This window comes from Podarcis cretensis (assembly GCF_951804945.1).
Source record: "Podarcis cretensis genome assembly, chromosome: Z".
In the NCBI taxonomy this organism is placed as follows: domain Eukaryota; kingdom Metazoa; phylum Chordata; class Lepidosauria; order Squamata; family Lacertidae; genus Podarcis; species Podarcis cretensis.
Window position 1 is genome coordinate 1,186,179 of NC_137184.1, and position 23,323 is coordinate 1,209,501.

The 23,323-nt window shown below is 46.7% G+C and overlaps 1 protein-coding gene across 8 annotated transcripts in view; it reads left to right on the forward strand.

Annotated features, from left to right (window-relative positions):
- Window positions 1-22,395, forward strand: part of STRBP (spermatid perinuclear RNA binding protein) — a 120,145-nt gene extending 97,750 nt beyond the window's left edge. For 6 of the 8 annotated variants that reach the window (XM_079962068.1, XM_079962064.1, XM_079962065.1 and 3 more), the window contains 8 exons: window positions 461-553; window positions 2,176-2,375; window positions 6,133-6,291; window positions 9,402-9,536; window positions 10,281-10,421; window positions 12,826-12,949; window positions 14,068-14,118; window positions 20,085-22,395. In XM_079962068.1, coding sequence (XP_079818194.1) covers window positions 461-553; window positions 2,176-2,375; window positions 6,133-6,291; window positions 9,402-9,536; window positions 10,281-10,421; window positions 12,826-12,949; window positions 14,068-14,118; window positions 20,085-20,179 — 998 coding nt within the window. In that variant the 3' untranslated portion in view covers window positions 20,180-22,395. Of the gene's footprint in view, window positions 1-460; window positions 554-2,175; window positions 2,376-6,132; window positions 6,292-9,401; window positions 9,537-10,280; window positions 10,422-12,825; window positions 12,950-14,067; window positions 14,119-17,015; window positions 17,531-20,084 lie in introns of those variants that run through there. The other 2 variants (XM_079962066.1, XM_079962067.1) reach the window with 1 other exon arrangement.
- Window positions 22,396-23,323: the final 928 nt, after the last annotated feature.

Genomic DNA, 23,323 nt, shown 5'->3' on the forward strand with positions numbered 1-23,323 from the left:
TGAATGGCAATGTTTGGAAACAGTAAGCAGGGCTGCACAGAATTCACATTTCCGAGAATCAGAGTTTCCTTCTTTGAAGAAACAAACCAAAAAGACCAAGTTTTTAGACCTTGAAGATATTATTGGAAATGCGTGTGCAATGCCCACTGAAAATTCTGAAGCCGGATGGGAATGGATTGAACCAGATCTCCAGGCTCTCAACAGCTGCTTTGGCAACGCTGATTCAGTGGGAGTTGGGGAATTGGCAAGACTAGAATACAAAATGAGGGCAGTGCAGAATTATTAGGGGAGACTGTGCGAATTTTAGCCAAGTTACAGAAGAGCTTTACTTGCAATCAGAATTTTAACTTAACAAATGTTTGGGTGGGTATGGTGTGGTGTTTTTTTTTACTCCCACTGTTTGAATGCTCACTTTGGTCCATCTCCAAAACCCACCTAATGAGAGTTTTATCTTTTGTAGGTGCAGGCTCTTCCGCTTTGAAGAGGCCTTTTGAAGATGGGTTGGGAGATGAGAAAGACCCAAATAAAAAGATGAAGCGTAACTTGAGGAAAAGTAAGTTGTCATATCTCCACCTCCCTCTGTTTTGCTCCAAGGAGGAGCCAAAGTGCTGTATAGGGAGCTGATTCGAAAGCCTTTGAAGTGCTGTGGGAATTGAGTAGAGGCAGGGACCCCCAAGTTGATCGAGGGGTAGGGTGGTAGTATATGTGTTGTTCCTTCCACAGTACTGCACTTACAAGTAGGGATGAGGAATATTTGACCTTCTGGGTTACCCTTGGCGATACTGGCTAGGGCTGATGAGAGTTGGGTCTCCAATGGCATCAGAAGGCCCTGTCCCTGGGACTTGGAGCATCCACTGAGGCATCTTGAAAAATGTGCTCAGTTTCTTGGAACAGAAGATCTATGCAGCCATTCTACACAACCATTGGTGTTTGAGAGTATGCAGTGGTTCAGTAGCTTCTAGGCCTGTACCCTTATGGTAGTGCTACAAGTGATTGTAGACTGTGGCTTGAAAACTATGGCGGATGAGGCTATTGATAGCTCTGGCAGTGTTCCTCAACCTGGTGCTCTCCAGGTGTTATTAGACAACAGCTTGCGTTAGCCCCATCCAGGATAGCTAGTGGTCAAGAATGATAGGAGTTGCTGCCCAAAACATTTGAAGAGCGCTGGGTTGGGGAAGGCTGTTCTGCTAAGTGTTTATTGAATTCTAATGGTTGGCCCCACTTACGGAGGGGTCTTTGCCAATTATTTCATTTCTGAAAAAGATAAGTTTCATACAAGGGATCATTAGGAAAGGAATTGAAAATAAAACTGCCTACACAATGCTGTTATGGAAATCTATGGCGTGACAGCATTTGGAATACAGTCGTACTTTGGATCTCAAATACCTTGGCTTCCGAAAAAAACTGGCTCCAAACGATCGAAACCCAAAAGTGAGTGTTCCAGTTTTTGAACAATTTTCGGCAGCCGAATGTCCGGTGCGGCTTCCGATTGCCAGTCAATTGGAAGCCACGCCTTGGTTTCCAAATGGTTCCAGGAGTCGAATGACCCCCCCGGAACGCATTCTGTTTGCAAACCAAGGTAAGACTGTACTGTGTATGGCGTTCTGGTCGCCTCACCTAAAAAGGAACAGTGTAGAGTTGAAAATTTTCAGAAGTGGTTCACCAACACTGCTGCCACTGGCCTAATTTTTTATACATTTTAAGGTTTGACATAACCGCCATAGCCTGCATTTTCTGTATTCCATTTTTCTCTGACCCCACTACTTCTGGACACGAGCCAATTTAGGATAACATATCGTGCATCTGATGAAATTGACTCTAGTTCATGAGAGCTTGCACTGTAATGTGTGCCTTGAGCATTACTGAATCCTTTAAGCATGGGTAGCCAGTGTGGTGCCCCATCCAGCATGGCCAATGGACCAGGGATGATGGTAGCCCAACATGCGGAGGGCATACGCTGGTGATTGTGGCAAAATGCCTTGTGTTCATTCATTCATTGCTACTAATTAATTTTATGAACCAGCATTTCAGTGGGAAATTGGCTGTGGAAAGTTTTTCACCCCACGTCACTATGTGGCAACTGCCAATTCATTCTATCTCAAGCGCTCTCTCTCTCTCTCTCTCTCTCTCTCTCTCTCTCTCTCTCTCTCTCTCTCTCCCCTTCTCCCATTCCAGTCCTTGACAGCAAAGCAATAGATCTCATGAATGCTTTGATGCGTCTCAATCAGATACGGCCTGGATTGCAGTACAAGCTCCTTTCTCAGTCCGGCCCTGTCCATGCCCCGGTCTTCACCATGTCAGTTGATGTGGATGGCACGACGTATGAAGCTTCAGGGCCTTCCAAGAAAACCGCCAAGCTTCATGTTGCAGTGAAGGTAAAGTTGTGTGGCAGAGCCAAAAAGGTGGTTTGTTTGAACATCCAAACTCAGTTCGCAGGCTAACCATGGTTTGTACCCCTCAGCAAGCCGCGATGTGAAGCCATGGGTTGTTGCCTTGTAACTCTGGCTTGCTATTATTATTATTATTATTATTATTATTATTATTTATACCCCGCCCTCCCCAGCCAAGACTGGGCTCATGGCAGCTAACACCAGGTATAAAACAATTGATTAAAATACAACTTAAAAACAAGATTAAAACACACCATTAAAATGCAGCCTCATTTCAGTAGAAACTCAAATCAAAAACCGTTTTGCGGATGAAAACGTCAAATCTTCACCAAGGCCAACTATCCAGACTGGTCCTACGTGGGCCAGAAAAAAGCCAGGGGAGTCCCCAAATAGAAGGAGAAAGGAAAAAGGAAAGAGGGGGAGGGGATCAAGTTGATCCCAAGCCAAAGGCCAGGCGGAACAACTCTGTCTTACAGGCCCTGCGGAGAGAAATCAAGATCCCGCAGGGCGCTGGTCTCATGAGACAGAGTGTTCCACCAGGTCGGAGCCAGTATTGAGAAGGCCCTGGCTCTGGTTGAAGCTTTAATTATGGTTTGGCATTGAGACCAAACTATGTGCCACAACAGCTTTTCTTAACCATGGTTTGTTTGGCCACTGTAGCCCAGATGTTTGGCAGGAGGCAAGAGCAGCTGGGAAACAAACAAAGCTTTGAAAGAAACCTGTGACTTGTTTGCTTCTCTGTGAGGCTGCTTGTGATCCGTTGAACAAACTGCGGTTAAAACATGTTCAAACGCAGTAGCCAGCTTTGTCTTCTCAGGTCACAGAGGCAAAGCATGAACGTAACAATAAGCAGTGCATTAGTTTCACATGCTTGAACCTTGGGCTTTTCCTGTCCCTCCTCTAGCGCAAGTGAAAGCATTTGATTTCAGTTAACCGCTGTTTAAGTACCGTAATTAACCCTGAAAAGCACATGGTTAAGTTGTAAGGCTAATCTTGACTAGGGTGTATTAAAACAAGCAAGCCTTATGAACTCTAGTTTGAAGTTGATGTGTTCAGCAAACCATAGCTAAGACTAAACATAGAGGCAGGTTAGAACGACTCCATAGCCTACCAGCACTGATTTGCTTTTATTTATTTTCTTCTATTTATTTGCTACTTCTATTTTGGAATCCAAGGCATTGTACAGATGTGGTTGCCAAGTGGTAAACCATTTGGACTGTTACAAGACCCAGACCTGGCTTAGCTTAGTTTAGAGAAAAGGCAGGTAAGAGGTGATGTGACAGAAGTTTATAAAATTATGACTAGTATGGGCTAAGTGAATTGAGAAAACTTTTCCCCCCCTCTCTCCTAACACTAGAATTTGTGGGCATCCAAAGAAGCTGATGTTGGAAGCTTCAGGGCAGGGGGGGGGAAAAGACCTTTCATGCAGTGCAGAGTTAAACTGTGGAACTCACTGTCACAAGAGGCAGTGATGGCCACTAATCCAGCTGGTTTTAAAAGTGGATTAGACAAATTCCTGGAGGGGAGGACTTTGGATGACTTTGCTCTGCTCTCCACAATTAGAGGCAGCAATGCTTTTGAACAGTGTTTCCCAACCTTGTGCCTCCAGCTGTTTTTGAACTACAACTCCCATCATCCCTGACTAGCAAGACCAGTGGCAAGGGATGATGGGAATTGTAGTCCAAAAACAGCTGGAGGCACAAGGTTGGGAAACACTGCTTTTGAATACCAGTTTCTAGAAACGGCAGGAGGAGAGAGTGTGGCTCTTATGTTTGAATCCAGCTTGCGTGTTTCGCAGAACAGGATGTTGGGCTAGATGGGCCATTGGCCTGATCCAGCAGGCACCTCCTAAATTCTTAAACGTTATACCACTAAAGAACATAGCAGCAAATATGCTTCAGGAGGGAGTGTTCTTGTTCTCAGGTTTTGCTTGTGGGTTACTGGTTGGTCCCTGTGAGAATGGGTTGCTTAGCAGATGGGCCACTGGCTTGCTCCAGCAGCGCCCTTCCCCTATCCTTAAGCTCAGCAAGGTGGCAGCCTTAAGACAAGGCCCTGGTGATAGCTGATAGGGAAGGTCACCTCCAGCCAGGTTGAGAAGGAGGACGTGGAGGAGGAGCGGGGAGGAGGAATCCTTTCCCCGCCCCAGGCTGGCATATTCTCAGTCATGAGAGGCCCTGCAGTGTTTCCACCTGTCTTCAAAAAATAAATCAAAAAGTGGTTCCTTTCATGTGTTCCGAATGAGGCCTTCGTTCTTCAGAGTTCATCTGGCAGCGGTTTGATTCCTCTTCTTCGTTTCAGAGCCCAGAGAAACTTTTCCTTTATGCATTGCTCACTTTGAACATGAAAGTCCCTCCAAAGTATTTGAGAGAAGCTCTTTCTGTTTTTTCCTAGGGCACTGTCCGTTCCCATCCAGTTGCTGAATATTCCTTCTTTCCCTCCCCAACCCCCTGCTGTGCATTTTAGAGCATCTATCTCTCTATCTCTCTAATTGGGATAGAGAATGAATGATTTCTCATCAAACTGTCAGCGTTGGTATTCTTAATGAAAGAGCCCCAGTTCTGAAAATAATGCGAAAAACACTAATTTCAGGGGGAAAGGTCATGCTATGACACGTCATATATTTTATTGATTGATTGCATTTTTTCCAAGGAGTGCAAGTTTATGTGCATGGCTCATTCCCCTCTCCAGTTAATTACCACAGCAACCCTATGAGGGTAGGTTAGGCTGAGAGAGAGAGAGAGTAACTGGCCCAACGTCACACTTTGTGTGCTTCATAGAACCAAGGAATTGTAGAGTTGGAAGGGACCCCTGAGGGTCATCTAGTCCAACCCCCTGCAAGGCAGGAATCTCAACTAAATCATACAGGACAGACGGCCATCCATCATCTGCTTGAAAACTCTCCTGGAAGTCTGTTCCACTGAGTGGGGATTTGAACCCTGGTTTCCCAAGTCCAAGTGCAACACTCTAGCCACTACACCATACTGTCTCTCCTTGCTGCTTATTTCACACAATCCATGGAAAGGCAAAACAGGTTTAAGCCCCATGTAAAGCAGTGACATTTAGACTCTGGGTCGTTTCAATCATACAGTTTTCAGTTTCCTATAGATGCCGGGATGCAGCATGCTTGCCACAGATAATTTCATGAATGTGGCATACTGACCATGGAGAAGGATTCAGATCCGTGGTTCCCAAACTTCTTCAGGCCACCCCACCCCCAAAGGGGTCCCATAAACCTGTACCCAATCTTATTCAGAATAGTGGTTTGCACATCCCACTAAGGAAGACAATAACACAATGAAATGCAAAACAAAATAGGAAAAGATCTGGGTATTTGCATAATTTATACAGGATTCAGGAGTCAATGTCTTCTAGGAGCAGATATTTAAATTTAGTTTGGATTCGTTTTTACAAAAACCCGGGAGTATTCACAGCCCTGCTTCATGATATCCACAGGGTCAGCAGTGCTTGGAAGCTGCTATTGGGCACAGGAAGTATTCCAGTTCAGCCTTTCCCAGCCTGGTGCCCTCCAGGTGCTTTGGACTACAACTCCCATCAGGCCTAATGAGTTGGCACTAGGTTGGGGTAAGGCTGCTCCTTCCTCCTTCTCAACAGGTCAAGCAATGGAATTCAATTCAGGTCACCCTAAACGCAAGGTCTGTTCTTAAAAGGGGAGAGAGGGGCAGGTTCAATATGCTATCTAGTCACCTAGTGATTTTTCTTTTCTTTCTTTATGTACATGCAGGTTTTGCAAGCAATGGGCTACCCCACTGGTTTCGACGTGGACATGGAATGTACGAGCTCTGATGAGAAGTCAGACACTGAAGGCAAAAACGAGACAGTCTCTTCAAACTCAAGCAATAATACTGGAAACTCTACAACTGACACCTCTGCTACCTTGGAGGTGGTTGTTCAGTCGTCATCCAGTGAGGAAGTGGGAGATAGTAAATAGGTGGAGAGGCCATTCTAGTGAGAAGAGGGTGCAAATGCTTCTTGCTTCTGTGTCTCCTCCCTCAACAGGGCACCTTCCAGATATTGCTGGACAACTAAATCCCATCATCCCTAATCATCGGCCATGTTGGCTTGAGCTGATGGGAATTGGGATTCCATCAACCTAGTCTGGAGGGCTCTTGGTTTGTCACTTGGAAGATGGAGCAAGCTTGTTTTCTGCTGCTCCAGAGGACAGGACCCAAACCAATGGATCCAAATGACAAGAAAGGAGATCCTGATTAAACATTAGGAAGAACTTTCTGAGGATAAGGGCCTTTCAACAGTGGAATGGACTCCCTGGGAAGGTGGTGGAGTCTCCTTCCTTGGGGGGTTTTAAACAGAGATTGGATGGTCATCTGTCATGGATGCTTTAGTTGAGACCCCTGCATTGCAGGGGGTTGGACTAGATCAGTGTTTCCCAACCTTGTGCCTCCAGCTGTTTTTGGACTACAATTCCCATCATCCCTTGCCACTGGTCTTGCTAGTCAGGGATGATGGGAGTTGTAGTTCAAAAACAGCTGGAGGCACAAGGTTGGGAAACACTGGACTAGATGACCCTGTGGTCTCTTAGAATTCCGTGATTCTGGGATCTTCCTCCTCCCCCCTCTGTGCATTAATCTTTCTGGCAGTAAAGAGATTTCCCCGAACTCTTTAGCTGCTGCATGTTCTATCCAGCTCCCTCCCTAGCTTGAACCTCCTTTAGAAACTTGCATCCGTGTCCACTCATTTTTCTGTATGATATCTAGAATGTCATCTCAAAATGGGAAAACTGAACATTAGAGAATTTAGTGCTCAACACTAGAGCTGCAGGCAGCAACCACAACTGAAGGCCTTGTTCTCTTTCAGCCTCAGACACTGCCCCTCCTCCCTACACTAATGTGGGGGAAATCCTATAGCCCAAGGCATGAGGCCACACACAGGTCCATAACTCAATACTGTTTTCTCTGACTGGCAGCAGCAGTTGACCCAAGTCTTTCCGGGCCTTCGACCTGAGATACTTTTTTAGAATTGAAAATGCCAGGGGGCAGGCCTCCGTTAGAGTTTGGGGGTAACAGGAAAAAGTCTACAAATACTTCTAAGCCCTTAAACTCTTTATACAACTACAAAGTTGTTTTGCTTTTCTGCTCTTTTGTGGCAGTCCTCCACACAGACCACATCGTGCTGTGACACCGTGTCTCTTGGACACCTGAACAAGGAGACAGCAAGGATGTTTCACACATCTGCACAGCAGTGATGGAGAACCTGTGGCCTCCTGGATGGAGCTTGACTCAGTCCCAGCCAGCGTGGCTGTTTGTGCAGCTTCCCCAGCCATTACAAACTCTTCCAAAAATCTGAAAATGGTTTTTTTCCAGCTGTCACAGGTCCTTGCTCCTAAATCATGAGTCCCTGCTCTTCTTTTAAAAGGAAACCTGCTTGAACAGTCTGTAGCTGTTCAGTGGCTCATTTGATCTGCCTCTCTCTGACTTTTGAGATGGGTACAGATCTACTGTTAGCAAACACGGGTTTCTGTGTGGGGCATGAACATGAAGCAGGTAAGGTGATCTGTAGCGTCTGAGCAGGTGCCGGATGGTAACAGGAAGCGCTGGCTGCTCTGGCTGTGCTTGAGCTGGCCTTCTGAGCCCAGGGATTCCCATTTCAGGCAGAGTGGAAGGTTGAGGGGGTCTTTCAAGAAAGAGGGCAAGTGGCTTGTTACAGCAGTGGCCCTCATTTTTGGGGAGGAGGAGGAAGGTATCAGAGCGATTTGCAACAATTGTACCTAAAACCATACATTTGAAAAGTTAAAATGAGACATCAGCTATTACACATTATTTCGTAAAATTTATGCACTACTTTAAAAAATACCTCAAATCAGCTTACAGAAAAGATGAAACAAGGAAATCAAGGGGGAAATTACAGTATTTTAAAACATACATAAAGTCAAAATACCATAACGTTAAAATTCACATTAACTTTCTTAAGTATGTGGAAAGGCTTGTCTTAGCAAGAATGTTTTCAGCAGGCGTCAAGAGAGGACAGTGCAAGAACAATGTACTCTTAATTGCCCGCATAAGTCAGACGGCATAGCAAAGTTTTCATAGCAAAGTGTATTTAAAAGTTGAGACAGAAGGTGCCTGTGGAATCTCTAGTGGCAGAGCGTTCCACAAGACTGGATAGGACTAGAGGCTCAGCTTCTTGTTACTCTCAGAAGGACTCTCGCCAACATGACATGCCTGCCGATGATCTGAGTGCTCAAGCTGGGATATAAGGGTCCTAGGTACCCTGGACCCAAGTTGTCCAGGGCTTTGTGAATTAATACAAGGGCCTTAACCCTGGCTCATTAGCAGATGGGCAGCCAGTGCAGATGCCTCAACAAGGGTGACCCCACCACCAATCTGGCCACCGCACTCTGCAGTCGCTGGAGCTTCAGAACCAGACTCAAGGGCAGCCCCACGCAGAGTGCATTGCAGCAGTGCAGCCTTGACGTTACCATATGCCTGGAATACAGTGGTCAGGCCATCCCTCATAGGGCTTTCTTTTCCAGCTGCCACACAATTTCATAAGCAAGAGGGCCGCCGTATGAATTTTGGCTTACAAATACATGTTTATGGCAACATGAGAAACTTGAAACAAGGGTCGTGCTAGCTCAGTGATTAATGTGGTCCACGGGCACTGCTAGCACAGCTGTCTCCATTGCTGCATTTCATGTGTGTGTGTGTGTTTGTGTCTTTGCCAGTTGACTAACCATTTCTTACTCAGAGATCAGGACCTCCTGGAAGATCTCTGGGTTACCAGCAATAGATCACCAAGGATTTCTGACTCCTTCCCCCACCCCCCACCCCAAGTTCTTCGGCTGAGGAATACTCAGACTCCTGTTCCTTAATCCTGAGTGTGTGTTCACTCCTCCTCCTGCCCCTGAGGTCTGTGGGGTGGGATGGGGAACAAGCTTTTGAAGTCTGCCTCTCCCTGCCTTAGAAGTATGTGTGTCTGTATCTTGGGCCAGTTCAGTTTGATGTGCTTGACTTTGACGCATTTTACTTTGCTCAGGTGAGAACTCAGGGTCCCATTCTCACGGCTAGCGGCAAGAATCCGGTGATGGAGCTCAATGAGAAGCGGCGAGGTCTCAAGTATGAGCTCATTTCCGAGACAGGCGGCAGCCATGACAAGCGCTTCGTGATGGAGGTGAGGAGGGGGGAAGCACATGGTGGCCTCCTGGCCTCAGTTTTGCTTATGGGGTACAAGGTCCTGGCCCAGAGAGAGAGTCAGTCAACAGAATTGATTTATTTACTTCATAGGAATTATGTACTGCTCGGCTGTAAAGCACTTTGAGGAGGAGATTGTTTTGTTTTTAACAATGAAATTATGAATAAAACCAGTTAAAAACTGTGGTTTCACATGTTTAAAAAAACCAACAGCAAGCTAAAACGGAGATCAAAAGACATTCTACATGACTGTACAAGCTTGCCTAGACAAAAATGTTTTTAGCAGGTGCAAAAAAGAGAAGAGTGGAGGCACCTGCCTGGTGTCATTTGGCAGGGAGTTCCAAAGGGTGGCTACTGAACACCTAAAATGTGTTAAATCTGCACCTTGAAATGTGTGGGTACAGCAGATATCATGTGCATCATCATATATAGGCCCCCAGAAGTATTGCTGTGGAGCGTAGACTTGGTAACGAATGTTGATAACCTGTGAGGCAGGAGAGGAAATCTTGTGGCCTTTCAGATGTGATGGAAATGCAGCTCCCATCAGCAGCTCCCATATAGTGGGAGTTGGAGTACGGCAACTTCTGGAGGGCTCCAGATTCTCCCCACCTTTGCTGTGCCAAATGGGAAAGAGTAGTGGACTTGAGAGCACCAAGCAGAGGCTGGGTGGCTCCCAGCGGAGGACGCAGAGTGGCAGGTGTAAAACCAGGCATCTTGTTTCCAGGTAGAAGTAGATGGGCAGAAGTTCCGTGGGGCTGGTCCCAACAAGAAGGTGGCCAAGGCAAGCGCAGCTTTGGCAGCTCTCGAGAAGCTCTTCTCCGGCCCCAACGCAGCTGCCAACAAAAAGAAGAAGATTCTGCCCCAGGTGAGGGTTGTCTGGGTGAGCTGCTTCCTCTTGGCCAGTGCAGCAGAAACAAGGTTTCTGACACCCGATAGCTGATTTTGGAACTTTCTAGCAGGGACGGGGGATCTTTAGCTCTCCTCTTGGAGGGAGTGCAGCTCCCTCCATCCTTGCCCGTTGGCCATGCTGGCTGATAGGAGTTGGACCAAGCACCAGCTGATGGGCTGCAGACCAGCCACCTGTTTCAAAGCCTTAATTAAAACAGTCTTTGTCAGCGTGGTGCTCTCTGGTGGTTTGAGACTGCAAGTCCCATCAGCCCCAGCCAGCACAAATCGGCACTGACAGGAACCTGCAGTCCAAGTCTTCTGGAGGATGCTAGCTTGACTTAAATGGATTGGGTCCACTGGGTGAGGATTCTCTGGAGCTGCCCAGGTAGCTGCTTCTCCTGGTGGGATGGTCAGATTCAGCAACCAGTTTGTGGCAGCAGAGGTTCTCAGTCTGAGCCTTCTGTTTCAGTGAAAGCAGAGAAAATGTTGTCTCCTCCTTCAGTTCTGCCAGGAGGCAGCAGTGCTTCCGAATACTAGCTGCTAGAAACCACGGGAGGCGAGGGGACTCTTGCTCTTGGGGCTTGCTTGCTGGTCTTCCACAGGCATCTAGTTGGCCTCTGTGAGAACAGGGTGCTGGACTAGATGCTGGACTGATCTAGCAGCCTTTTTATACCTGGGGAGCTGCCACCAGGTATCAGGGACCTGGCTCTTCCAGGTTCCTTTGAGGCTGCTCCCTTACCGTGAGACCACAGTCAAGAAAGCTCTGCCGGGGCGGGGGGGGGGGAGAGAGACACACACACACACACACCATAAAGTCAAGCAAGCAAGATAATTTATTAGGGTCGGAGACCAGCTTATAAAACACACTTGGGGGTACAATCCCAGAAGGAAAACAAATATTTAAAACAATGTACAACAATAAATTTAAAATTTGTAAATGCAGTAAGTATATAGACACTTAAAACTTTAAGATAAGCTACCGCAGAGAGATGACCCAGAGTCACCCATGGAACAGAGTTTGGGGATTTTCTTAACACACTAGTTTGGGTCAGGGGATGGTCTGCGCCTACAGATCTGTAAACAGAATCTGGTGACCATCCAATTCGTCTTACGATCTTTGCCTAACAGGAAAAGGTCAAATTTTTGCTTTTCCGGAAGGTCAGCGAGCCTCACCAGCAGGGGATCAGTGGTCTTACTAGTGCCTCTTCATAAAAGGGACATCTAAAGAGCAAGTGCGCTGGGCTTCCTATCTCCCCCAATGAACAGGACACCATGAGGTCATTGGAGAGCGTCTGTCCTGCTTTCCAGCTTCAGCTCGGCACTTGCCATGAGCTGAACTGGCGATTTGAGCCTTGGGTAGGCTGGCAGAGTGCCTGAATCATGGAGAGGGTTTGCAGATAAGTTGCCCCTGGCTGGGCCTGCTCCCCTGTGTGTATGTGGTTTCTAAAACGAGGCCCCAGAACAGAGCATATTTACTTTCCACTGTGCAGGAAGAGCAGAGCAGATGGAGCCAGAAGGTAATTAAGGAATAAGATGGTTATAACGTGAAAAGTGAAAAGGGTATTGGATTCAGGCTCTTCATGCAAACATACTGGAGAGGAAGAGACCATCTGAAGGAGCCAAGAACTCTCCAGAGCACAACACATTTTGTCCCCAGTGCTACAAAACGAGGGGAAGATCTTTATTTTGACCCTAAGCATTGAGGGTCAGAAAGGGGCAGCCCAGGTGATCAAGGGGGCAGGTGCAGCGTTTTGGACTTTTGAGTTTAGAGAAAAGGCAAATGAGAGGTGGCACGATAATCTTATTAAAAAATTATAAAAATTATTCATGGTGTGGAGAAAGTCGGTAGAGAAGTTTTTCTCCCTCATAACATGTGAACTTGGGGACATCCAATGAAGCTGAATGTTGAAAGATTCAGGACGGGGAAAAGAAAGTACTTCTTCATGCATAGTTAAACAGTGGAACTCCCTGCCACAGGAGGCGGGGATGACCACCATCTTGGATGACGTTAAAGGAGATTGGACAGATACACAGAGGAGAGGGCTCTCATTAACCCACTGGCCATGATGGCTCTGCTCTGCTTCCGAATACCAGTTTTTGGAAGCCACAAGAGGGGAGAGTTGCTCTTGCGCTCCGGTTCTGCTTGCAGGCTTCCCTAGACTAATGGGATGCTGGACTAATGACCCACTTCCCTCATCCAGCAGACTTTTATTATGCTCTTTTGTTCAAGGAGCTTCTTGCTCTCTTGAATGAGGAGACAGCATCAGATTTTGAGCACCACTGAGAACAGTCTCTGGGTATCCTGAATAGCCCAGGTGTCCAGCTACCTGGGATCCATCTTTCCTTGGTTGTGCCTCATCTGCATTTTTCTCTCCATGCAGACAAAAGGGATCGTAAACACAGCCATGTCTGCAGCGGTCCAGGTGGCTCGAGGAAGAGGGAGAGGTGCCCTCACACGGGGCGCATTTGTTGGGGCAACAGCTGCCACTGGCTACCTAGCACCAGGTATGACCAAGCCAGGCGTGTCCCCCAGTTGTGGCAACGGAGAGCCAAGCCCAGCTGCAGAGGTCCACCCCACATCTCGGGAGCACTGGGTCAAGCTTTGCATGGGGCAGGAATGGGGACCGACTCGTCCCCCACCCTCCAGGAGTTGCTGCGCTCCAGATCCCAGCAGCCAGAATGTCCCAACAGTCAAGGGTGATGGGAGGTGGAGGCCAGCAAGATTTTAGAATGTCACAGGTACCCCAACCCTGGCTGAGAGGATGAGAGGATTCTGAGCAGCGCCAGTGTGGTATTGTTGTTAGGGTGTCTTGACTAGGACTTGGGAGAGAACAGGGTCCAATTCCCCATTTTGGTTTTTAAGCTCAGCAGCACCCAGCAGGTAACACTGGCCTGTGCTTTAAGCATGTTCCTCTGATCTTAATGAATGTGCCACCTACTCCCATATCTCTCCCCCCTCCCCCCCCCCAAATGTGCCGTGTCACTTTGTGGTGGCTAGGCAGAGCTGCAGCCAGCAGTCTACTTTGGAATAACAAAATAGGCATCTGTTTTGGATTAAATTGATGCTTCCATCTTCATTGAATGCAAACCTTTGGAGACTTCCTACATTTTTGAAGTTCTCTCCACCCTCCGCCAAAAAACCAAGCAAACCTGGGGATTATGAGCAGTGCTTTTTTTCCATGGGGCAATCAAGGGTACACAGTACAGCATCTCTTTTTTTTTTGTTTTGTTTTGTTAAAAAGGGGTGGCACTTACTGTAACAATTTCATGGTGAGGACCAGTACCTATTTTTCTAGAGAAAAAGCACTGGTTATGAGTCTGCACATTTGCATTTTTGTCAAGGCGTTTGTTTAAAAACAGAAGGGTTTCCCACCCAGATTCTCTGCCATAAGTTTTTGGAATTGTTTTAGCTGCCTTGGGGCTCAGTTTAAGGTAGGGTGTCAGTAGTCTAAACTGCCCCACTCAACTTCCGGGCAGGGAATGCTTTTCCTTTAGATACTCGAGTTTCCTTGAGTGTGTAAATGCCTGAAGGCTTCTTCTGAGGTCCCCTTCAAGTATCTGCTTCTTCTCAACACTCTGCCATGACAAATCAGTTTTGCCCCCTCCATGTGTTTCTGTTGCAGGCTATGGGGCACCCTATGGATACAGCACAGCTACTGCCGCACCAGCTTACGGTATGTACAGCCTCATCCTTACGTGACCCCACAGGCCATGTTGTATGTATGTACAGTATTTATTATCTCATGGGGCGTGAGCCAAAGGCTTCTGGGAGCGGCCTGGGAGGAATCATTGGCTCCCCAGCAACGTTGATAAACCGCAGCACCTCATTTTGTCTCTCTGGAAGGCTGTTGGCCCCTGCCGTGTCTCTTGTTCTGGTTGGAGTAGCTTCCTCCTTCCTCCTGCTTCTGCCTGACTGTGGAAGGGTTGCTTGTTCTAACTGCCTGTTCCCCTTTCATACCAGAACTTGAACTTCTCTTTCCCCTGCCTGAGTAGCTCTCCTACCTTCTTACAGCCATCTCGTACTCCATTCAAAGGAACCCGAAGGGCCAATGCTCGATTGACTTGAACCGCCCAACTCTCCCCCAAAATGGCTGGCTTATTGGTGGCTGTACAGCTTTCTTGGGTCCTCTTTGCAATCTGCAGCGAACCAGTTCTTTGTCACTGCTCTATTTTTGGGGACACACAGACACAGTGTTGAAGCCACGCAATCCTGGGTCCCTTTCATGTTAACAGAGTCATAGTTGTTGTGGTGGTTAAGTTCACACACCTGAGGCTGTGCACCCCTTCTTCTCCTCAACTGGGCTTGGCGAGAGGCAGCGGTCCACAGCGACAGATCTCATATTGAGCAACAATAGCTGCAATGGCTGTTAATTGAGCAAGGTAATGTGTGAACTCTTCCTCCTACAGGATTGTGTGAGCAAGTCCAACTGGCTCTGCTTACTCTCCTGCCCACAAACAAACAAAAAACTAGGCAGTGCCACTTGGTGTGCTGAGCAAAAGACCCTCAACACTCCTTCCTCCGAAAGTGTGTAGTTCTCCCCCCCCCAATGCTGCCCCCCCCCCACAACAACAACAACAACCTTGTCTTGTTTAATTGGGGGAAAAACCCCTGGCTCTTTGGATTACTTTGAATGTAGTTTTATGCAGCAATGAGAGCAAAGCCCATTGGAGTCAGCGATACGGTCCGGATCCTGTGGAATCCCAACTGCCCCCCTTCCCTGAATCATTTGCTGTGATACATTCCTCCATTGAAGGAGTCAGAAGCTTTTGTTGTTTTGAGGATACATCCTTCCCAGGTGCTGTTTGCCTGCACCATTTCCTGCAACTCAGGTTCCTGCAGGTTTGAACACTGCATTCTTAAGACTGCTTTTGGCAAAGTGGAGGGGGGGCAGCCAGTTAGGGGTTTTGGAAACTCAAGTCACAGCCAGCTCTTCCGACCATTCCTTGTACATTTAAAAGCAGCCAGAACAAGAGGAGTTTGAGGGAATGTGCAAGCCCTGCTCTCTTCCAATATATGGAGAGCAATACATTAGATGGAGCACTCTTGGTCTCTGTTGTACCAGAGGGCAAAACCAAAACGGGTGGAAATGGAAGCCATTCTTCAGTTCAGCATTAGGGGGGAATCCTAACCATCTAATCTAGCTATCAATCAGGGATTCTTTAGCTGTGATTCCTGCTTTGGGCTAGAAGACCGTTGGGGGCCCCCCTCCCAACTCGGCAGTTCTGTAGTTCTATATTCCTAGCGGCAAGAGCTGTTCCAGAGCACAAAAGGGGCAGCCACAGAGAAGGCCCTTCCCCACATCCACAGCTCAGAGGTTGGGTGAGCTTCTGCAGCTGATATTAATGTTTTGCTCTTTTAGTCCCTTCCCTTAAGACACTTGGCTCTCACCTCAGAGTGGAGAAATGGGAGCTGCCTTAGTGGAGTTTTGGAGAAAAGGCTGAGAGCGCCACAGTGTTCGTGCCTCTCTCTCTCATCATAGCTCTGGAAAGTTGGGCAGAAATTCAGGAGGGGGGGCGGCTGAGGGAATTGGCCACCTAAAATTGTGTCGTTCTCTGCCCCTTTCCCTCTCCCTCCCACCTTACCCGGCCCATCGCTGACTCCCAGCATCTTGCGTGGAGAAATGCTGCCCTCATTCTCTGCATAAAGGATCCTCACCTCTCTTTTTTGGAAATGTCTGACTGCTTGGTTGTGGTGCTGAGTCTGGGGACAGAAGCGCTGCTCCTGGCTGTAAGGTTCCCACCCACCCACCCACCCACCTTCCCCCATTTTTTCTTCTCTTTCCCTTTCTCTCTCTCTCTCTCTCTGCCTCTGTGAAGCTGTTTGCATGTTGGGAAAGTTTCCCTGACCATCTCGATCTTCTTGGAATAACTGCTGTTGCTGCTTTCTGATTTCTGAAAAGAAACATGTAGGTGAAAATACCCAGGGCCCTTCAAACAGGAAAACACTTGTTGTTTTACTCTCTTTTTCCCCTCCCCCAACAAAACAAAACAAGCATCTGCAACAGACTCTTAGTGAGGCCACAAGAATGTTAAATTAGGCAGAGAGAGACCTGGTTGTATTTTTCCAGCCCCTTTCCCCCGCCTAAGAGGACAAACTCCCACAAATTATTTGTCTGAGCTGCATTTCTTCTTTCTGCTTTGAGGCCTTCTGCAGAGGGAGGGGGGCGAGTGCCCCAGTGGGACAGCTTTTGGATGTGCTTCCCTTCCACACACGTATCAGGGTGTTGATACTGTATTTGCCACCATAGCAGGCTTGTGAAACAAACTCCAGCCAAAGTTCTAGCTGAATCTCTCCTTTTAAAAAAAACAACAACAACAAAACTAGTTGCAGGCCCCTAACGAACCACCACGTCCTGTTCCTTGTCTGCTCTGGTCTGCTTTGGGAGGGAGTTGGCTTCAGGGGAGGGTGACCTTTTCCCCCCAACATACTGGCTGCTTTGACCTTGGGTAGCCACCAGGAGGCCAAATTAGGAAAGCTTCCTCTTTCCTCAATTAAACAAGCAAACAGACAACTTGCCTTTTTCCAATGGTTAGACTTACCTGGAGTCCTCTTGGTTTCTTCTCTTTTTAGGTTTGCCCAAGAGAATGCTTCTGTTGCCAGTTATGAAACTTCCCACCTACCCAATGCCCCATTATTCCTTCTTTTAGCAAATGGCAGAAACCAGTCCCCTCTGGCTGACTGACCACTGCAGTACAGTACAGAATGCTAGAAGTAAAAGTGACACAGGCAGATTGACAGGACGTCCTGCCTGCTTTTAATCCTGGTTTTCTTTGAACGCATACTTGAGCAAAAACCATTTGTAAAGAAGCATCTTTTCCTACTTTTTTATTTTAAGAAAATGCAAATTTAGTTCTCTAAAAACTTGAAGCAAGCAAACAATGGTCTGTGAAAATGGTTACCTCATTTTTTTTCCAAAATAACTTATACTAGCCTTCTGTTATAGGGAATAAACTTAGATGCTTAAAATCATTGTTTTTAAGTGAAGTACCCAAATTATGTAAAACTTAAAAAAAAAAACTTGTGAAGGATGTATAGAGTATAAGACGCTGATCACAAAAGAATAATAAAACCAGTTCTTGTTGTAATGGAGAGTTTTCGCCTGTTTTCTAACACAGGGCCATGGCCTCCGTGTGCCTGTCACCTTTAGACCTCTCAATATGTGGTGTAACTGCTTTTCTAAAAAAAACATACTCTCTGCACTAAAAATAAAATAGAAGAAGAATACCCACCCCCTGAAAAGCTTGTTTAGCTTTGTAAATACCAAGTCATGTAATCCAGTAGAATATGGGCTCAATTACTGCTTCAGAGAGAAAGCTTTGAATGAATTCCATGTGAAGGTTTTGTGAGGTCCTTCCTAGGCTATGCCACCCCAGGTCTTGGAAGGACTTCATATCTCTCTAGCACTTACAGCGATAATGCGGGCTATGTCTATGTATGACAGATTGCTCATACTCTGGTGCAATCTGCTGTTAATTTAGGGGGGGGTTACCTGGACACTTTTGATCCAGAATATGCTCTCTTCCTGTGTTAGGATTCATTTTGCTACTTTGGGAACCAGAGATGGTGGCTATAGAGAAGTTTCGAATGTCCTCTTCCCCTGCCCCTCAAATTTCAAATGAGTCAGGCATATCAAATAATCCAAATTGAGAAAGTTCTCAGACCATAAATGAGAGCGTTGGAATATAATAAAAGTCCAGTAGTTAGATCTATTGGAGTTAAATGCTCCAATAGTTAGATCCTTTAATTCCAAAGTCTGCTCCTCCAATCACCCCCCACCTTTTAAAAAAAGAAACCAACCTCAAATAAATGAGCCCAACTCGCAGATGTTCTTGTGGCCTCCTTCGCTCAGTCTGGGATCTTGTAGCTCATTGGTGAGAATTTTTTTGCCCCCTTTTTCAGAGCTAAAACCAAGGCCTATCCTTTTCCCATCCCTCCCACCCACAACCTTGTACAATTCTAAGAATCTGAAGCAGCAACACGGTCCCCATGAAAACTTGCTACCTTAATTGTTCTGGTCTCGTCCAGTGCTGCTGTGGAAAGTTAGCCGTTTCAGCCATAGGCCAGTATCTGCCCTTTTCTTTTAACATTCGAGCATTGAAAGCAAAAGCGGCGATTTGCTGGGTCATGTGCCATGGGTTTGTCTGTGCACATACCTGCTTCGCTTTGAGATCCAGGAGACTGTTCTCGAGAAAGACTTGTGTGTGGTTATGGGGGGGCTCTTCACTCTTTGGCACTAGGGGACTTAGCTAAGGGAACTGCTATTAAGGCATCACCCCCACAAAAAACGTAAAGTGTTCCTCTTGCTCTCTTCTTTTCAAACGTCACCCATTTGTGGCTCACCTTTTTATGATGGTTTTGTGCTGCCCAGAGGAGGCCTTTATATACTCTGCTCTCCTCCAGGTGTACTTGGACAGGGGCAAGGTGGGTCTTGGTCAATGTGTGGTGGGGTGTGTGTGTGTGTGGAAAGGAGGTTGAGTTGTGGGGTCTCTAAACCTCCATGGAGGAAGAGCTCTATCCTTAAGATGCCTTCTTCAGGGGCAGAGTATATAAACAAGCAGCTTTCTTCAGGGTTAACCACAGTTGTGGTTTTGGGAAAAGGTGGCAGTGGAAAGTGAGCACCTAAGTATTTGTGCTTCTTTGGAATGTGATTTTTCCGTCCTCCACAGCTGTTTCCACTTTGTCCTCTGGCTTTTTGGTTCAGTGGCGGTGGTGCTTTAAAGGCTGTCTTGGATGGGCAGCATCAAGTCTGCTGTTCGTCTTCCCTTGCATCTGTGTACAGGGATTGCTATTTTTAATGCGGGGGGGGGGGGAGGTTGGGAATGGGACTGAGGCTTGGGGTGCCTTCAGATCGAGAACAGTATTGATAAAACCATTGACTGTCTTGCTGGCCTATGGATGAAAGGAAGACCATCACTGAGCTTGGAAAAGCATGGCAGATAAGACTTACCAAACAAAGAGATTTGTTTCCGTGCAAATTGGCAGCTTGATAAATGTTGAGGGTTGGGGGTGTTTTTTGGTGTGTGTTTTTGTTTTGGGTAATGCCATGAAATTCTCCCAACCCACACTAAAAACCTTTCAAGCACAAATCTTGCTGACTTTATTGAGGATTCGCTTTCCAGAGAGATCCTCTCTCTGGTCAGTTGTGACAGCTCTCTGTGGGTGCTATGCTCTTTTCCAACTTGATGGCAAAATCATTTCCAATAATTGATATGAAGTCATTTCCCCTGCCCTCTCCTCTCCATTTATTTTTTTGTCATGTCGGGAGTTACTAACCACGTCTGTAAACCTGCCCTTTTGCTGCGTATTTTACATTTCTCTGCTTTACTTGAAAATCCTAATAAGCTATCGGTTCCTTATTTTTTATATGCCGACAAATATATGAAAGGGGGGGAGCAGGTAACTGTTAACTTTTTTTTTTGAGGTTGCTAATATAGGATGGTTCCATATATTTTTTTATTTACCTAAAAAAACCCCGCCTACCCCAAAAAGGTATCAAAAAAGTGCCCATTTTGCAATGAAAATCCCACTTACAGCTTGAAAGAGCAGAGAAATTTAAGCGGCGCTCGCTACTTTTCCCTTTTCTTTAATTAACCTGCGATTTCTCTTCCTCTTGCTTCTCTGCTCTTCTCTCTGCTGTAGGTGGCTTTTTCATTGACGGCCCTTATTGCCAACCTCTCGACATGGCTCCTTTTATCATTCACTTGGGCCCTCAAGATTTCTTCTCTGACTTCTAGAGCAAACAGGTTATGCGGTTCGGAAAAAGGTGCTTTTTTCCCCTCCAACAAATGGTTTTTAAAAGCAAGACTTGGAAGGAGGGAGCGGCGGGGGGGGGGCGCAGCCTCCAGCAATCAGATTTGGGACTCTCTAGTTTTCTCTTTCAAGGAAAAGAAAAGAAAAAAGCTCGTTTATATTTTTTTTAATTCTCAACTTTCCTGAACACCCAAAAAGCAATACAACCCACCCCGGCTCTTAAAACCACAGCAATAGATGTACAAAAAGAATGTCATTTGGCTACTTCTGCATTTCACCAAGAAAGGAACCACCCTGTCGAAAAGAGGATTGAGGCTGTCTTTGCATTCTGAGCACTGGCCTAGCTGCTCCGGTCAAATTGTTGGCACTCCAGTTTGGGTTTTTGAATTTGAGCAATGGGAGGGAACACTTTCTCTCTCTCTCTCCACACCCCCCCCACCTGCCCGCCCCCTGGATTGCAGCAATGGGGTGGGAAGTTTCCTGGTTTCTAGATGGGGATTTTTTTTGGGGGGGGGAGTTAAGAAAGCTTCACTCCTAATGCACAACTTTGTGAAACTTATAGGCTCTTTCACCTGCAAATAAATGTGCCCCCACTGCTGCTGCTGCCCCCCCCCTCCATTAGCATTTGCCCTATAAACCTCATGGCCTGATGGATGCCATTGGAGGGTGCTGGGTCCATGGGGAACAAACAAATTCCTTAGGGAGGAATCCAGCCAAATTGCTAGCAAGAGAGTGCAGAACCTTTGGCTTCAGATTATAGCTCAGCGGTGGATCTTCTGTGTGGCTTTGGTTAAGAGCCAGCCCTTTCCTATAAAATGGGAGCAATAAGCCTGCCTTGCAACCCCCCCCCCTTGCAAGGACAGGTGTATCACTTATATTATCAATGCAGGAAATCCTCAAGGCCTGTTGGAATTTTTTTTGGGGGGGGGGGTCGGGGGCAAGAGCAGCCCTCTTATTCCAGCAGAGCTTGTGAGGGATTAGCCCCGCAGGCTGTGTCCTGGGGGGTATATCTCCATAGCAAGTGAATCCTTTCTATACCTGCTTCTCAGGAGGTTTAACAGAAATCACGCTTCCAGCCATTCTGGACTTCTGTTTATAAAGTTAGGCTTGAACTATGGCTGGAAGAGGAATAGCACTTCTATTTATTGGCCTAGAGAATGTTTCTGTTACTTCCTTTTCAACCATGCTGCTGTTTCACTGCACCTTACTATTAATAGGCTTTCCTCTGTAGTTTTTTTCACTTGTGAAATGGAATGTAAATATCCAGGGAAGATTTTCTTCTCTTTTTTTACATATTTATTTCTTTGGTTAAATACCAATTTAAGTTGTGTTTTAGTGTCCTGCTCAAGGAATTGACCGTAAGGAAAATATTATTTGTGTTTTGTCTTAAGACACCATTAGCACTGAGGCAGGCACATTCAGAGGACTACTTAGTGGAAGAGTGCCTGCTTTGCATGCAGAACGTCCCAGCTGAATCCCCATGGCATCTCCACATGGGAACCCTGGAGAGCCCCTGTCAATCAGCGTAGGAGCTGGGTGGACCCCAATAGGGCGACCTGGTTCCTAACACACTTATGAGCAGGTGGTTCAATTACTGTTGTCCTCACTGAAAAATCCTGATCAGCTCTCAATTTAGAGCTCTCTCTTTCTCTCTTTTGTGTTCCATCTGAATGACCTAACAGCAGTGCAGCTGGACCAGAGAGTATCCTGGTTTGTGTCTGGGTGGGGAACCTGTGGTTGGTGGCTGAAGACAGCTGGAGTCCCCAGTTTCCCCAACACTCTCTTAGTCCAGAGCCCTCCTTGACGGTGGCCTGTGCTGGTGGCAGCCCTGGTCGCCGGCACCCAGTAATTTAGCATTGGGTGACCTCTAGACGGTTCTGTTTTGGGCATCTGCAGTTATAATGATGAAAAAGCCTTACCTTCAGTCTGTGAGTCTGCCTGATTCCCCCCTTTCAAAGCAGCCTGTGCTGAAGCTGCCAAACGTTTTCTGGCACTGAATCCCCACCTATTTTAGATGCTGCAGTCCTTGAGGGGGGGCTGGTGCTTCCACAGGCCATAACCCACACCCCCTTTTCTGGGCTTGTGCTGAAACCACCACCCTCATTGCTGGCTTCTGAAGAACAGAAGAGGATGTCCCATAATAACTGTCATGAATAAGAAATGAATGTTTTCTTATCAATAATTAAATCTGATCACTTAACTGATGCTCTGATGTTTTTATTATTACTATTTAAAAAGAAACATTAGTCAGCAGAGAACATGTTTATAAATAGAGCAGATTAATTCCTGTGTGGGGGTGAAAGGGTGGCGTGGAGAATGAGTGTTTAACTCATAGGTTAATAAGGTTGGTGCTGGATGGGAACCTTTAATAAACTGTCCAAATGTCGCAGGAGGGCTCTGAAGCTGCTCTTGGGTTCAATTTTTAAAATGTTGCATACTGTGGCAGCAGAATCTAGAAAAGTGAAGTGGGAAGAAGACCCTGTGCTATAAGGGGAATTACCTCTTTATGTCTGCAACTTTGGATTTCTGGAACTGTCTCTTCACATCTAATGCCACTGAACTCCCCCATAAGACAGAGGAAAACCCCAAACCAGCCTGGCAAGCCTGAAGGCTGCCCACCTCAGCCTTAGGGACACACAGCCATTGCTTTTCCTCCCATTTGTTGATGGGGCATGGAGTCAGCTGTGGGGTGTAGGTCTCCTTTTGCACAGGCTTCCAATGCCACACCCCCAACACAAATACTCCTTTGTCCCTAGTGCCCAACACCAGTTACTTAGCAAAAATCTACCTCTACAGCCTTCATACAAGAATCATGCTACAAGCACGTGGGTCACGCAGTGATGTGTCATGTTCTACCCCTCCCCCATCACAGGAAGTCTACCTTCTGCACCTCAATCCATGTTCTCCAGCTACAACATTCATAATTCAAGGCAGCACCATGGGGAAGGGCCTGCAACAATTCCTACTTGAGGTAGGAACAGGTTTGGCTGGGGAAGAGACCTTCCAGAGGTGAGATGCAAGCCATGTGCAGAGATGCTCTGTAGGTGCTGCACCAGAGTCTATTCTCTGTTGCTCCAGAGGCAATGGGACCCAACTTCAAACTGCAAGGGAAAAACAGACTTTAGACT